Source organism: Porites lutea, chromosome 2 (assembly GCF_958299795.1).
Source record: "Porites lutea chromosome 2, jaPorLute2.1, whole genome shotgun sequence".
NCBI classification, from domain to species: Eukaryota; Metazoa; Cnidaria; class Anthozoa; order Scleractinia; family Poritidae; genus Porites; species Porites lutea.
The window spans coordinates 46489359-46504284 of NC_133202.1; the positions used below are offsets into that span (position 1 = coordinate 46489359).

Below are 14926 nucleotides of genomic sequence, written 5' to 3' on the forward strand. Positions count from 1 at the left end.
GTTTCGAAAAGAAAGCCTGAAAAAAATTCAGGCTTGTACGGGATTCGAACCCTAACCTCTGCGATACCGGTGCAGCGCTCTGCCAATTAAGCTAACAAGCCAATTGGGAGCAGGTCGTTGAATTGGCTCGTTATAAACCGGTGAATAGATGATTTCAAGCTTTCATTTCGCAACTGCAAAAGTTGCGTCTATTACTGCGATGATCTCCTTTCATATAGAGTGGTTTTTCTCATGCAAATCCTTCTAATTTTCGCGCCTGTTGCAATTTCTCCTCTTGAGATATACCAGAATAGTGAGTGAACGTTTTGAAAACAAACCAAAAGTTCTGAGAATGTTGTTACAAGGTTTAAAAGAATTTGAACTCTCCTCAACATGTGACTATAAGAACAGACTGAATTTGAATTTTTGAAATCTGGAAAAATCAACTTCTCAGTTAGTGTTATAAGACTTACCCCGATATCACAAAACTCTTATCCAGTAATTGTTTTATTATTTCAAAATATTTAAAAGTTCTTAACAAGTTTACCCTCTCGAAAACTTTCTTTAAATTGGTTTGGCCTATTTCTCGGCTCGGTTTCAAAGTAAAAACAGATTTTTTTCCTTTTGAAGATACTTCTCAAAATTAGATAACATCCATCGAGCAAAATGTTTTGCGTATTCTTGCGTTTCTTACACTCAGTTTTCATCAGAAATACATCTATTTCGTCTTTGGATAGCCCTGAAGGTTGATCGATGGGATATTTGCGTGAAAAAAAGGCTGCTTGGATTCGATGGTACTATATTTCTCGCATTTTACAAATTTGGTCAACGACTGATGGTTATGAAGAATTAGCCAGAGGATTTGAGCCAATCAGAAACGGCGCAATATTTTGAATTATATAAATAATCCTAGCCTGGGATTGGTAACATAAGGTAAAGCACAAATAGAACTAAAAGTTAACTTTTATTTACACACTTCATAAAGATATTTAACTTTAGCTTTATTCTCTTGACGTGGGTCTCAGTCTTGCTCAATAATTGTTCTTCTTCGTGTTTCAGAAAACTAAACCTTTTGAATCTTCGTTTGTGTGTCATTTACTATGCTTTTATTTCCTTTCCTATTAATTAAGCTTCATTGATCTGCAGAGCATTAACCTAGAAAACGAAAGTCAAGGAAACGTTCAGTCTGCGTCTCTAACAAAGGATAAATAATATAATTACTAAACTAAAGGTTACAAATTTTAAGTTTAACGCGGCGAGCATCAGATCCCGGTTAGTAAAACATCATCTGAAAAACGATGACCTGGCATATACATGTTGTTAATTACAGACCCTTTTGTTGGGTCAATTTATAGTTGTAGGATAAATGACTGCAAGATAGTCCTGCAATCACGAAATTCTTTGCGATTTGGTTATTGGCTCGTTTACAGACATACGAAAATAGTTTGAAACTGTTAACGTCCGCCACAATGTGCGAAACCTCGCGTAATAAGAACGTGCGATTTAAAATTAAGTTATGATGACCCGAATGGATAAACTTGCTAAAAATCTTCTTGCATGAAAAAACATTAATCCAGTTTTTAACACCTAAATAGCGACAGGACACCCAAAATACCACAGGAGACCTAAAGATGTAGTGTGTAGAACAACTACCGTATTTTCTTGAATAATAGCCTTTCCTCGATTAATCGACTCCCTCGAATAATCGTCCTCCCCCCCTTTACAAAAATATTTGAAATAATCGCCCCCGTCCCACCTCTCTTGTCATCTTTTCATTCTTTTATTTCCTCCCTCTCAGTTTAAAAGTTGACACCTTGGATTAACCAAATTTGGAACACTTAAAAAAGCCCATGTTCAGTTAATTTGATGTGATTATTGTTTGATTTAATGGGACGAAAATAAAAGAAAATGTTTAGGGTACGACTTCCAGCTAGTAATGTTTAAAATTTCTGTCTTTGTGCCACAGGAACACCAGATTAGGATGCGTTCTGACGAACGCGAAAATTGCCTCCACCGAATAATCGCCTTCCCTCGAATAATCGCCCCCTTTTCGTGCAAAAAAATATGGATTAAGAAAAAAATTATAAATAATCGCCCCCGGCTATTATTCGAGGAAATACGGTAGCGTCAGACAGTCTCCTGCAATACATAGGATTGTGAAACTAAGGTCTAAATAGAATTTTATCGCTAGTTTTAGTTCATAAATGGGAAACAAGAGGTAACCTTACCTAAGTCTATTTAACTATTCTCTTAAGCAGTATATGATCTCCTGTACGGAAAAAAAAGTCGAGTCAGTTGTTTAATGGAATCCATCAGTTTCACATAATATTATTCAAATCTGCTCAGCCAAACAGAAAACATATTTCACCTTTTTCTTCCAGGTCTGATCATGCCGGTCCCGGGTGGAAAATTTGCTCGCTTACTAGCACCTGAAAACAGAAGGGTAAATATTCCAAGTTATCTGTCGGTTTACTATCTCACTCATGACATATTTTGTCATTATCGCCTGAAGTGAAAGAAAATAAGGGTGGAAATTTTATGACGGACAGTCAGCCTACTTCCGGCGCTAAGTAAGACAATGTTGCTGGCTTTGGTAATTATTTTGGTGTTTGCCAAAAAGTTGCGGATTTGCCTGCCGGATTCACCGGACACGAGTAGATGGAAGCCGTACCAGGAAAGAAAAAGATGCGGACTAAAAAAATCTGGATACGAGTAGACGGGGCCTTATATGCTTCCAAAAATATAAGATACTAACAGAGGCTCGGTTGACGGTTGCCCTGAAAAACTGTGGGCAGTTTAAGATATTCCCTGAGATTATTAAGATCTGCCTGAAAATCTCATACAATCGTTTGTTGAGATTGCCTTATTTAGGCGCGCTTTCCATTTGTCAAAACTGACCGGCCAGTGGGCTCGATTACCAGCCGCTGTTCAGGAAAACGAGCCCGCACTCATCCTCCCGAAAGAGGATGAGGATCAAAGACCGGACCCGGGAGACGGCGGAAATCGAGCATAACCGGCCAGACCATTCCCGCGATCCCGTCGAATTGCGAATTTTACTTTCAATCAAGACTGTCGAGCCAGATCATAAATATTATGTAGGAGGAGATGGTTTTTTGGCAAAATGTCTTGAAAAAGCATATTTTTGTCAAAATGACTGGTCCGGCCATGGTCTGCCCGGCCAGTTCTGACTTTTGGAAAGCGCCCTAAGCTGTTTCAAAATAGACTTCTAACGAGTAAAATCATTTCCCTGCCTTGTACTGATAATGTAGTCTATCTTTTCAATCTGCTATCGACTAAATTCTACAGTGCAACCCTTCTAAAGAATTCTTTCATATGGCTTTTTTCGGAATGCTTTTCAGTACTGTATGCACAACAAAATTTATTTGAGACATTACTAGCAATAAAGATAAAGTTAAGAATGAATGTACAATACGAGAGAATTACCTGCTATAGGATCGATAACACTAAACATGTCTGATACGGTTCTGAGGGAGAAGAACATATGACTTGCATCATGAAAAGTAGACCGTTCACAGTTTCCTATTTTTTCGTAAGAGCGTAGGATCGAGTGCTTACCTGTGCGGGCGGCCATTTTGGTTTCATATGTACTGAGCAGGCGGGCGTCGGGGTGTATAGCTGTCGGGGAGGGACGATGCCCACCCCCTAGGTACATATGTCTAAGCTCCCCTAAGTAGACTTGACACTTATCCAAGATGGCCGCCCGTAAAGCAAATTGCTCGATCTCGACTATCTTACGGAAAAATAGGGGACTGTCAGAAGTCTACATCAAAAGCAATGAGGGAAAGAAATTAGCACGGATCTTAAAATGAAACGTAAGCGCTGAAGATTATAGTAAAGTAGGAGTAGAGTTAGAGGAAGTTGGAAGGATAAAAAAGATTTTCACGTTTGAAAGGACGTGAAGGGGGCGGGGGGTGAGGCGGATTAAGGCACTGAGGTACATAAAGAGCATGCGCGACCACGCCTCAAAACAATATTTCAGCTGACCATACCAGCCTTCTTCAAGTTTACAACATGTTGTAACATCTGTAATCCTGAAGAAGGCTATTATGATCAGCCGAAGCATTTTTTCAAAAAAGCAACACACGTTGTAATATCAGCTTTGCAGTAGCCAGTCTTCGGACTTCTCGTTTTTTGTTCTTATAATATTAGCTGATTAGAACTGTTTTCTAGAGATCCCGCAGCGTTGACAACCAGCAGGATCTTCGTCCTCGTTCTTGCAGTCAATTTCTTCATGCCTCGATTCTCTTTTCTATTCCCCCTCAAACGCCTGCCACGTAAGCTGGACGCATTGTAATAATAGACATTTTTACCGATACGGCGGCCATATTGAATTAATTCAATTTAAGGAGTATTATAGGATGCCCAGGGAGCATGAGCACATTTCGTTTGTATTTTCGAGCGCTTTCTGGGACATTTTTTCTTAAAGCTTTCTTAGAATAAGATTGTAAGGGGAAAAATGATCCTTGTGCCGTGTTTGGATGTAATAATGATCGCCTTTTTTCTAGTTTAGTTTTCGAAATACGGTCTTTCACTGTATATTTCTCGGCAAAAAAGGCGATCATTATTACATCCGAACACGGTACAAGGATCTTTTTTCCGATCACAATCTTATTCTAAGAAAACTTTAAGAAAAAATGTCCCGAAAAGCGCTCGAAAATACAGACGAAATGTGCTCATGCCCCCTGGGCATCCTATAATACTCCTTAAATCAAACTAATTCAATATGGCCGCCGTATCGGTAAAAAGGTCTATTATATACAAGGAAAAGCAAGGGAGAATGGGACAAGAAATTTAGGAAGGAAGTGGGGAAACAATGTAACGGTTGCCTCCGCTAAAATTTATCACTCTTTAATCACATGTAGATTAAGGACTACCAAACCGAGCTTTAGTTGACGTGAAATTTTCAAAAACGGTTTTAAACATCGCGCTTCAACATGTTCAAACTCCATTGTACCGGTTACGACAAATTGACACAAGTCTTACCGTCTCCTGCCAGGTCTGACCATAAAATTGTTACCAGTTGCTAGTTGATACTCAGCTGAAAATAAAAATCCAACCAGAAATATTCAAGATCAATCAATGCGTCATAGTGATAAAGTTTGTAAAAAAGTATAAGAATATATCTAAGAATAATTAACCCACTTAATACACTTCGCAGACGTTACCAACCGGGGTTAAATAACGTCTGCGAAGCAGGCTAGTTTACAGACTCGATCTGCAGCTTTACCTTGAGACGGATCGTTGACACTTGAAAAATCCGATAATGTCCTGAGAATATAAAAAGGAAAGAATCAACATTGGAATGTATCACTAGCTGTAAACTGGTGTCTAGAAAGAAAACAGGACAGCAATGAAACATTTGAGTGAGTCTTATATTACCTAAGACAAGCGAAGAACTAAACTAGCTGGTAAACATAGGCAAGCTTTGTTAGACATGAACATGAAATTCATAAAACTTTACTAGTTCATGCTACCCCACAATGGTTTAAAGGAATAAATCATGTTGCGTAGGATGGAGAACTTGCATCTGGGACCTGTGTAAGTCTCATTTACCCAAACTATCTTTGCTCATTTCTCGTATACCGTGATGAAAATACGGCAAAGAGTAGTTTATTTAGTTTATTATTCATGATAAACGGGCAGTGGGCCATAGAAATGTCAGCCAGATGATGACTTTTCCGAGGTACCAACTTAAACAGACTCAACAAAGACGGAACAATTACATTTGAACTTTTAATACGCGGCCACTCTCGCGAAAGAAAACAATAAGCCACTTTCTAGAGAGTCACCTAAAGTAAAGTTAACTGTACTAGAGTTTTGATTCATTCAATGAAATAGTGAAAAAATTACAACTCTGTCCTGAGCTGCATGTCAAAGCGTCGTGTTTTTCACAATGTTTAAATTTCACTATCATTATCGTTTAAATTTCAAAACTAGAATATTCCTGGCCTTTGAACGTCAAAAACAATGAAAACAAAATTTCTTCGACAGGAAAGGAAGACGCAAACACGAAATTCAAAGACGCTAAGGCCTTGGCTAAATGCCGAACTTTTCACGAGACGAACCAAACCCTAAAACATCTGGGTCGACCTAAATTAAGTTAAGACGGTCGTTTTGGGTCAGACGTCAGACTCACGTTGCGTCAAAGGGAAACCAATCAACTGAATCAGATCAGTAATAAATTTTCTCCCGAAAGAGGCTAAATATACATGATCATGATACCAATTTTTAATGTCGTCACATGTAAAGATCGACGTTTGAAGCAGAAGAGCAGAACGTGTCGGAAGATCCAAACTCATTCAGATGAACTGAGCCAAACGTCAAACTTTTCATGAACTCAACTCACTTATGTAAGTTTGTTTCGTATCATGAAAAGTTCGACGTTGCCTAGGCTTTAGCTCAGTATGTATTGGCTCGTACCTTTTTCTTCCCGGTCTTGGGAATCGCTGTAGTAGGTCATTATCTAGGAGAGGAAAATTTTGTCAAATGAGTATAATGAACATGGCATGCGTTAAATTGATTAGGGAAAGTTATGGTGGCTGGCGGCAGTTTCCATCTACAGTCGAAGCTTTCGTAAGCGACCAACTCGGAAATTCGAAAAAAAGGTCGTAACTAGAGCTGGTGGCTTACGACAATCGTCGTTTAAAATAATAGAGGTCGGCCGCTTACGAGAGCTTCAGTCGAGATGCATTAATGATTTATAAATTAAATGTTTAATGAATGACTTTATATCTGATATACGCACGGCCAAACTTTATGTCCAATTTTTTAGACCATTAGCGCAGTGTGTAGTTTCATTAAAGTATTGATTTATTATAATAAGACTCTACGTGGTCGTTTACGAGGGCTAAACAACAAAAGAAAAGTCCCGTTGGGTAATCCCAAAAGTGATCGCAGTCGCTTACGAGAGCTTTTCATTGCAAAGTTTAAGTCACAGTTCAAACGGGGATCCATCAAGGTGGTCTAACTAGAGCTGGTCGCTTACAAGAGTGGCCTTAAGGAGAGCTTCGACTGTATTTCAGCATTCTTACATTTTCTTTACTGGAATCGGTGAATTATAGTGACAAAATAATATGATAAATGATAAATAAAGACGGTGGCAGTGGTATAGCAAGATTTTGTGTAGTTTGTTTTACACAATTTTCACGCTTAAATTGAAAATAAAAGCTTTTTCAGACGACTCACCTGTAACAAGGGAAGTGACATCAAGCGGAATTCTGATAATAAAGTGTGGAATTATTGTTAGCAAACTTCATTTCATTAAAAAATTAGACTTTATGCATTCTTAAAACGTTGAGGAGAATAAGATTTTTTTTAGTTGTGTCTTGAAAAAACCTGCCCTTGACTGGAAGCGATGTTGGAAGTGACTTTGCGTAGCTTTGCGTATAAAATGCATCAAAACAAAGTGACCGCCAGGCCCACTTCCCCTGAAAGGCTGCAATGAGGGACAAAAGTGTGGGGACACTTCAGCTATAAAATGGCCCCTTTTTTGCATAGTGGGCATAACTATCCCCATCCCCTGTGTACCGCCAGCCCTCCCCCCTAAAATCAATGTTGTATTTTAGATCCCCAAGTCTTTCTTTTACTACAAACAACATTGATTCGGGGGTGGGGGGATTTACGGCGTTTAAATAGAATTAAATGACAAATAAATGAAATTGTTGTTAAATGAGCGCAAGTGTGAGACAAGTGTGTCAACTAATTTTGTCCGTGATTGTAAGTTTCTCAGTATACAACTGCATATTAGTTAATTGAGGATAAATAACATGATAGAAATAAACTTACACTTTGTTTAATTCGCCATCTTCTGAATCATCTGTATCAATAGACATATTAATAATTAGTGCCTTTGAGCGTTTTTGTACATATATGGCCATAGCATGCTAATGTAGCAAGTTGTTCTGTGTGAAGTTTCAGAAGTAACAAGGATAACGCAAAACTCTGATTTCATTAGCATCTTTGAATTAAATCAATGCAAAGCTATTGTTACGACGGTGATCAAAAGCTTTTGGGGCAATAAGCCATTTCCGAGTTGTCCTCAAGCCTCTGTTTCGAAGCGAGGCAAAGTGTGAAGTCATTGATTAGTTGAAAATGATTAGTTATTCTCATGCAGATAAAATCCATTTTTACAAGAAAGGATTTTTCTCTTAGCCTCGTTTTGAAAGGGAGAGTTTTCCGAACTTGGGGATGGCCTATTAGTATACTCGAAACGAACAGTTTGCAGTTTCGGCGTGATCAGAGAAAAGAAAGTCAATGTTTAATTTAATCATTTACTTTTCAAGGGACGTCTGTCGCTCTTCTTAGCATGCAAAGCTTCCTTAAATTACGTTTTTTTTTTTAGTTTATAAGGTACTAAACTCTCAAATGTATTCAATCGATTTTAGGCAATTGCATCCAGTCTCCTGCTCGTTTAAAACGTGGCTAATTAACACAAAACCATTTTTAAAGGTAATTTAGTTTACACGCACTATTAGTAGGAAAAATATTTGATAAAATTTGTTGTTGTTGTTGTTGTTGTTGAAAGTGCAGCATGTAAAGCCGTGTCAGATGCCAACACGTCGTTTTGTCAATTTTTTTGACTTAATTTTCGACGCAAAGTGATTTCAGGTAGTTGCTGCCAGTAAGGAAAGAACTATAAATCTGAGCGTATGACCATCATTATATAACTAACTTCTAGTTTAAGCCCTTTCTCGATTCACAAACGCTTTACATAGCGCAATGGTGTCGATAAAACATAAAACAAATATTTTCCCGCAAACCAACTTTACAGAAAATTGTGGAAATTAAAGCACCTTGAAGTTCTGATCCTTCGTCATTTGCGACGTCATCTGAAAACAAAGTAGAGTAACATAGAGGTTCTGTAAGCCAAAATTTTTCAAAACAGGAACACAAGGTTAACAAAGCTAATTAAGCACATCGTAGATAAACCTTGATCTGGTAGAATAAGAGTGTCTTCATATCTAGAGCAAGCTAGAGTCATTACCCTATGAATATCCAAGATATACAAGATGAAGATGCAATAAAATCAAAAATACATTTAACTTCATTTTCTGATTAAAATTGTTTCCTAATGGATAATCCGTAGTTATTTTCATTTTATTTATGGAATAAATAGGTAATACAGTCAAACTCTGACAAAACGGTCACTGAGGGGGGCATAGAATTTGTCCCGTAACAATAAGATGTCCGTATTAAGGGGGTGTTAGTCAAACCCCGCTTACGGATACCTGCTTAATACGGACTTATCATTATTACGAGACACTCGTATTAATGAGGTTTGACTGTAATTTGGACGTTTCTGATGACATGGAGCTAATCGAGAAGGTGTCTCAACACGGAACGTATGGACTAGCTTGACCTCTGTTTTCTTGAATTTATTGACCTTCCATTAAAATTGGTGGTCAGCTATACATTTGACTACTTAAATCAAACTTTACTGAGAAGTTTTATTTTTCCATATCATAAAACTGATGTTAACCTTTCTTCCCTGGCCTCCATTGGTTCTTTCGCAGCTGGGGTTCATCTTCCCGTGTGGGTACTGGAACTGAGAAGCGCGTATAAGTAAAAGCAGTATGACGACTAAAGTCCCCAAATTGTTCTTGAGTTAGACTATGCAAACCCAAAAGAGCTGTCCGTCATTTGAGCCTGATCCCTCATTAAGGATTTCTTGACTCATAAACTAAGACTAGTCTTAACGTGATACTACACAGCCTTGAAAACACCTCAAAAAATTGCTGCAGAGTAACTTTCATTTGGATGGAGACAGTCTTGGGAATTTTTTTTGAGAAAAATTAAAATTGCTAGAAAACGAAATTCAACTTTAAGTTAAGCATATTAATCCTTTCACTCCCACACCAAGTCTTGGATAGATTATTTTTCATAATAACTTTTAAATCGGTGAAAGAAATCCAGTGGTGTTACACTGTTCAAATGAAACCTCCCAAAGGGTTAATACAAAAGTTAGTACGCTAGCCCAATACTATTTATAATTCACATCGAAACTAAAAAAACGCATTGCCGCAGGTTAATGAGATGTGGTGTACACAACTCGAGAAATTCCAAAGCCTTTATCATGCATTCTCTATAAACTTCCCTTGTGCTTTCACTACTCTTTATACGCACGCTAAACATGAACCAGTTCTTAGCCCTTAAACTCCCAGAAGTGATTGGCACGTTAATTCTCCATAGAATATCTAATACATTGTCCAACAGATAGGTGGTGAGAATAGGCAAATTTATCGGCCAAAGGATGTTATATTGATAAGACCCCAAAGTCCCTTATTTAACATTCAATAAAATGAATAGTGGCGGAAAGGAGAATTATTAATCAGATCTCGAAAGTTTAAGGATTATAATACTCACCTCCATATGTTAAAACAACCAAAACCCCTATGATCAAGATAACTTCAAGGCCTCGCATTATGACTGATTCAGTTCTGTGGAAATAAAGGAACTGTTTTGAACGAGTTTCTTATAAGAGGATCGATCTCAATGGGGTTAACCGTCAGCCGTCAAGCAGCCTAAAATTTAACCGTCAACCTTCAAAAGAGGTATTTTTTTACCGTCAACCGTCAAAATAGTCTCAAAGTATTTCAAATCTCACTTTTTCAGTTAATATTCATGAGATGCCGGCTCCTGAAGAATCTCTAAACTGGAGAAACCAGTTCTCATGTTCTCAAAAAGACTGTTTCTAGACATTACAAGACTTTACAAATAATTTTATGTTATGTAAAAGACCAAGTCAACCTCCTATATCAATTCATACAGAAGTTAAGATCTACTTTAACTTTTGTACTTAGGGACTGTGCATAATTATCAGGAGGGGGGGCTGAAAAACAAGAGGGGGGGGGGGGCATTACATAAAATTGCTGCCAAGATGGGGGGGCTCAAAGTAAAATCACTGATTTGACGGAGGGGGGCCTTAAGTTTTATTCGAAATGTAAATAAAATTAAACGCAATAAAAGATTCTCAATACAGGCATCATGATAGACTGTAACAAATATCATTACGAACAGCTGTTGAACGATTATTAAAAATATTCCATCAAAATGAAAAGCAAATTCACAACTGATCAATTTTAACCCGTCTTCTAATTAATTGAGCTGATACTATGTAAAGCAAACATCATGAACTTGTTTTTCAGCTTTCCCCATAAAACAATGGGAATCAGACAGATCTCGTGGACAAGCTTTGTCGGTTTTTGATGTGAATAAAAGTAATGTTTCCTCATAGACTGAATCGATTTACTGAATTCCATATATATCTGGCTCATAACAAAGTTCAACAGGCTCTCCTCCCAAGGATCTAAATATAATGCAAGCTCTTTTTCGTCTGTTATTTGAAGCGTTCAGTCTCCTGTTCTTTGATTTTTTTCTCTGCTCCTTTCTCTTTCTGGCTTCAGAAGTTTTAGATTTTGAGCCAATGTGGTAAGCACCCCGGTACTTAGCAAATGCTTTGTCTAAACAGTCTAAATCTTCAATCAAGCGATCAACATCCTTCTCGATACTAGATGTTACATAATAACGTTTGTCATTATTGAAGCTGTGATGGCAGCTCAGTCCAGTTTTGAGTTTACCAGTGTTTTCAGAGAAGAGGCTGGGTGGGTGGTGGGAGGGGGGGGGGGGTGCGACGTTATTTTTCACATAACAGAGGGGGGTTAGAGCTAATTTTCTTTGTTTTGGAGGGGGGTACTGTCTAAGTTTTTGCTAGATAACTCTAGTTTTTCAGCCCCCCCCCTACTGATAATTATTGCACAGTCCCTTATTGTCCACGACCGTCAAAAGCTGTAGAATTTAACCGTGAACTGACAAAATTGGAAAAAAATTAACCGTTTACCGTCAAAGCTACCACACCCCGTTGAGACTCTCTTTTAAAAGCACGAATGTGTGTAATTTAGCTGACTGTCAACAAAGAGGCTTAAATATACAGCGAAAAAGTCCAGCAGCTGTAATTTATTTGTCACTTCTAAATAAGTATAGGTAACAGCATGATTTGTAGTGATATTTGGCATAAATACCGCGAGAGATATTTCGTAATTGTTACACGTAAGCGAGCCGTTAGGCGAGTGAAATTTAAGACAATTTTGAAATATCATGAGTGGTATTTATGCCAAATATCACGTACAGATCATGCTTTTATTAATTTGTTTGTACTACTACCCGCAAACGCTTTGTAATTTTCACTTGTAGGTGTTTCAAATTAAGCTGAAATATCAATGCTCTAAGCCAATCAAATTGCAGAAATTTCTCATGTAGTGGTATAAGTTGAATTATTAAGTTTTATTGAAATATTTTTAAAAACGTTTTAGAATTAAAATAATTGAGCGGTCTAAAGTCAATAAATTATTCGATGAATGGATGGTTGCATAAATCAGCACGCTATATAAAAGTAAAATGGGTTTGGATGTCTCAAAAGTCTTCTACAAAAGTAATTTTAGGGATTGCCATAAAATTTCTTTCATGATAGACATTAGTGTTGGTTGAATACGTAAGGATAGTCTTTCAAAAATTCCTCTTCTTCGTTCAATATTGCCGTTCTTTTGAATTCAAATACTCGAATATCATTCATTTAATAGAGCAGTATTTAATCACAAGACATCACACACTGAAGATGCAGGTTGACAGCTGTTTTTTTTTTTGCTTTTTACTAATATAACGATCAAAGCGTGGTTTAAGATATATCCGGGCAAGAAGTTTTTGAAATGTTCGCCAATGCTTGGTTGTAAAACGGCATTATTTTGGCCGACAGATGTGTATGAACTGTGGTTCAAACTTTGTTTTGAACAAAATACTTACCTCCAGAAAATAACGCTTGAACTTTATTAAGGCAAGTCGGATTGTTTTTTTTTCACAATTCTTTTACTGAGTACGGTGTACGCATTAATCTCATTTCTGTGTTTTCAGAATGACAAAGCCTTTCTTGGCGGGGGAAAACATCATATTATCATTAAGAAAAATGATTTTTTTTCCACTGCCAGCAAAAAACTCTCGAATTTCTTGTGCTTTGATTTAAAAAAGCCTAAAAAATCACAAGTTTTGTTATAGTCATGATTAATTAGAAAAGGAAACTTCGTGTCGTTCAATTCGGCCTGTTATCATACTCGTGATTAAACAAATCAGACTCCACTCAGTCCTATTACCATTATTAATTCTTTATTGAGAGGATGTGGAATGGAAATTAAGAAACTGGGATAAATTACTCCATCATCACTGAAAAAAAAAAAAAGTATTTTGCATCTGAGGCCCAAATAACTAAGTTATTCTTGTCATCTTATTAATTAGATCATCTTGGTTTTAAAAACTTATCGCATTTCAAACTTATTAATAAACAAATATTTAATAGTCACTAAGCTTTACATGGTCTCAATTATTTTAAAAGTCAGTTTTTAGGTTTTTTTCGTGCGAAATTCAAAGCAAGTAGAAATATAACGTTTTAAATGTTATTTAGAAAATGGTTAATAAGCATTCATTATTGCATAAAATTTCATTCAGGGTAAGATATATATAGTGATGATCTATTCTTGACATTTTAACCAGCCATTCAAAACTTTTTAATTATATTGATTTATTTTCGCCTCTATGACAACAAATGATATGAAGTCTGTCGCAGGGTCAATGGGAATAATTAAGTCTTTTTTTCCTATGACCTGACTTTTTTGACGTCGCTTAATTCTAAATCGGTTTCATTGATTTTTTGGAGAATTTGCTGAGGGTACGTCAGCACTGAAAAGTTAAATTAAAAAAAGAGCAGTAAGATATCACGAGGTCATAACTTTTGAAAAAAATCAGTTCGAAAAAATAGAAAAAATAATTTTCTTTGCAAAATCTTTAACAGTTCTGAAGGCGCAATAGTTGCAACTAAAATGTTGTGGAAACATTTATAAAGGATAAAGTAAAAAAACCAGTCCCTTTATGAAATTCTAGTCAAGTACTGCTTCTTTGTCTCATCACTCGATTTTTTTAATTTACCTGGCTAAAAATTATCACTATTTTAAAAATGTGAAAGTCCAGAAAAAGAATTTTAAGAAAAGAGAATAATGTTGCCCAAAAGTAGATAGCAAACAACCTCTTATTTTTTTTGGAATCACATTAGATGGGTAATTTACTTTTCCGCTCACCGTTCGTGGCTCAGAGGAAACAAGAGCTTTGATTAAAATGTTTTAAACTTTGGCTTTCACAGGTCATTTTAATCCATAGACTTAAGAGCTAAAATCATCTTTTACTATGAACGTTATTGTAAGTTCTTTTAAATAAAAATGTTGGTTTGGCACAATGCTCTTTTAGAAAATCACCAATGTCTTTGATTCATCCACAGTGCTGCAAACTCAAAGCGACAAACTCAAGCCTTCCTTTACAGTAGTGTGATGCTCACTAACGTTCAGAGCAATAGTTGGGAATTTACCGTTATGGAAAAGTTATGGTAAAATTTTGCTCATTGCTTGAGTGGCTTATTTTAACTGAAAACTCGACTGCTTTTATTTGGTTGAGCGTAAAACATGCCGAAAAGCTGTTTGCTCTTTTTTCTCTTACCTTTTAACGATGTTGTCTTTACCGCTGTTACTTTCGCGTCTTAATAACTCAATACTACTCACTAAGGTGCAGCCTCTTAAATAACCCCATAGATAGGAAATACGATAATTATTGCCTTCCAGCGGCACATTGCGTGTTGATTAAGTCGAAGCTTATACAATTGTCTCCATGGTCAGATGCAAACAGAAGGGACGCCCATTTACTCAGATCGGAAAACGCGACAGTCGCATAATAACCGCCCATGTCTTCCGTCATTCTACGCATTGTTGTTTGTATTTCAGACTTAAGGAAGGAAGGGAAAAAACGTCTAAAGCCTCAAAATATAATTACTTCAAGAGACAATCAATATTTCAATCAAGCTGATAGCGTTGTTCATCATACAACCGGTAATTAGTAG

The 14926-nt window shown here is 36.9% G+C and overlaps 1 protein-coding gene across 1 annotated transcript; it reads right to left on the reverse strand.

The window, feature by feature from the left end:
- Positions 1–924: 924 nt before the first annotated feature.
- LOC140927096 (uncharacterized) lies at positions 925–14701 on the reverse strand. The gene is made up of 13 exons (XM_073376752.1): positions 14530–14701; positions 10363–10436; positions 9479–9544; positions 8793–8828; positions 7786–7816; positions 7186–7217; positions 6421–6463; positions 5228–5268; positions 4984–5038; positions 3424–3464; positions 2348–2408; positions 2208–2248; positions 925–1134 (listed from the first exon to the last, which is right to left on the reverse strand). The coding sequence occupies exons 2-12, from the start codon at positions 10418–10420 to the stop codon at positions 2230–2232; spliced, it is 483 nt and encodes a 160-aa protein (XP_073232853.1). The 5' UTR covers positions 10421–10436; positions 14530–14701; the 3' UTR covers positions 925–1134; positions 2208–2229.
- Between the last annotated feature and the right edge of the window lie 225 nt (positions 14702–14926).

Coding starts and splice junctions, on each gene's coding strand:
- LOC140927096 (XM_073376752.1), bottom strand. CDS start 10,420: ATGCGAGGCCTTGAAGTTATCTTGATCATAGGGGTTTTGGTTGTTTTA. Junction 3,465..4,983: donor GTCAGACCTGGCAGGAGACG/GTAAGACTTGTG, acceptor CTTCTCCCTCAG/AACCGTATCAGACATGTTTA. Junction 2,409..3,423: donor TGTTATCGATCCTATAGCAG/GTAATTCTCTCG, acceptor TTCTGTTTTCAG/GTGCTAGTAAGCGAGCAAAT.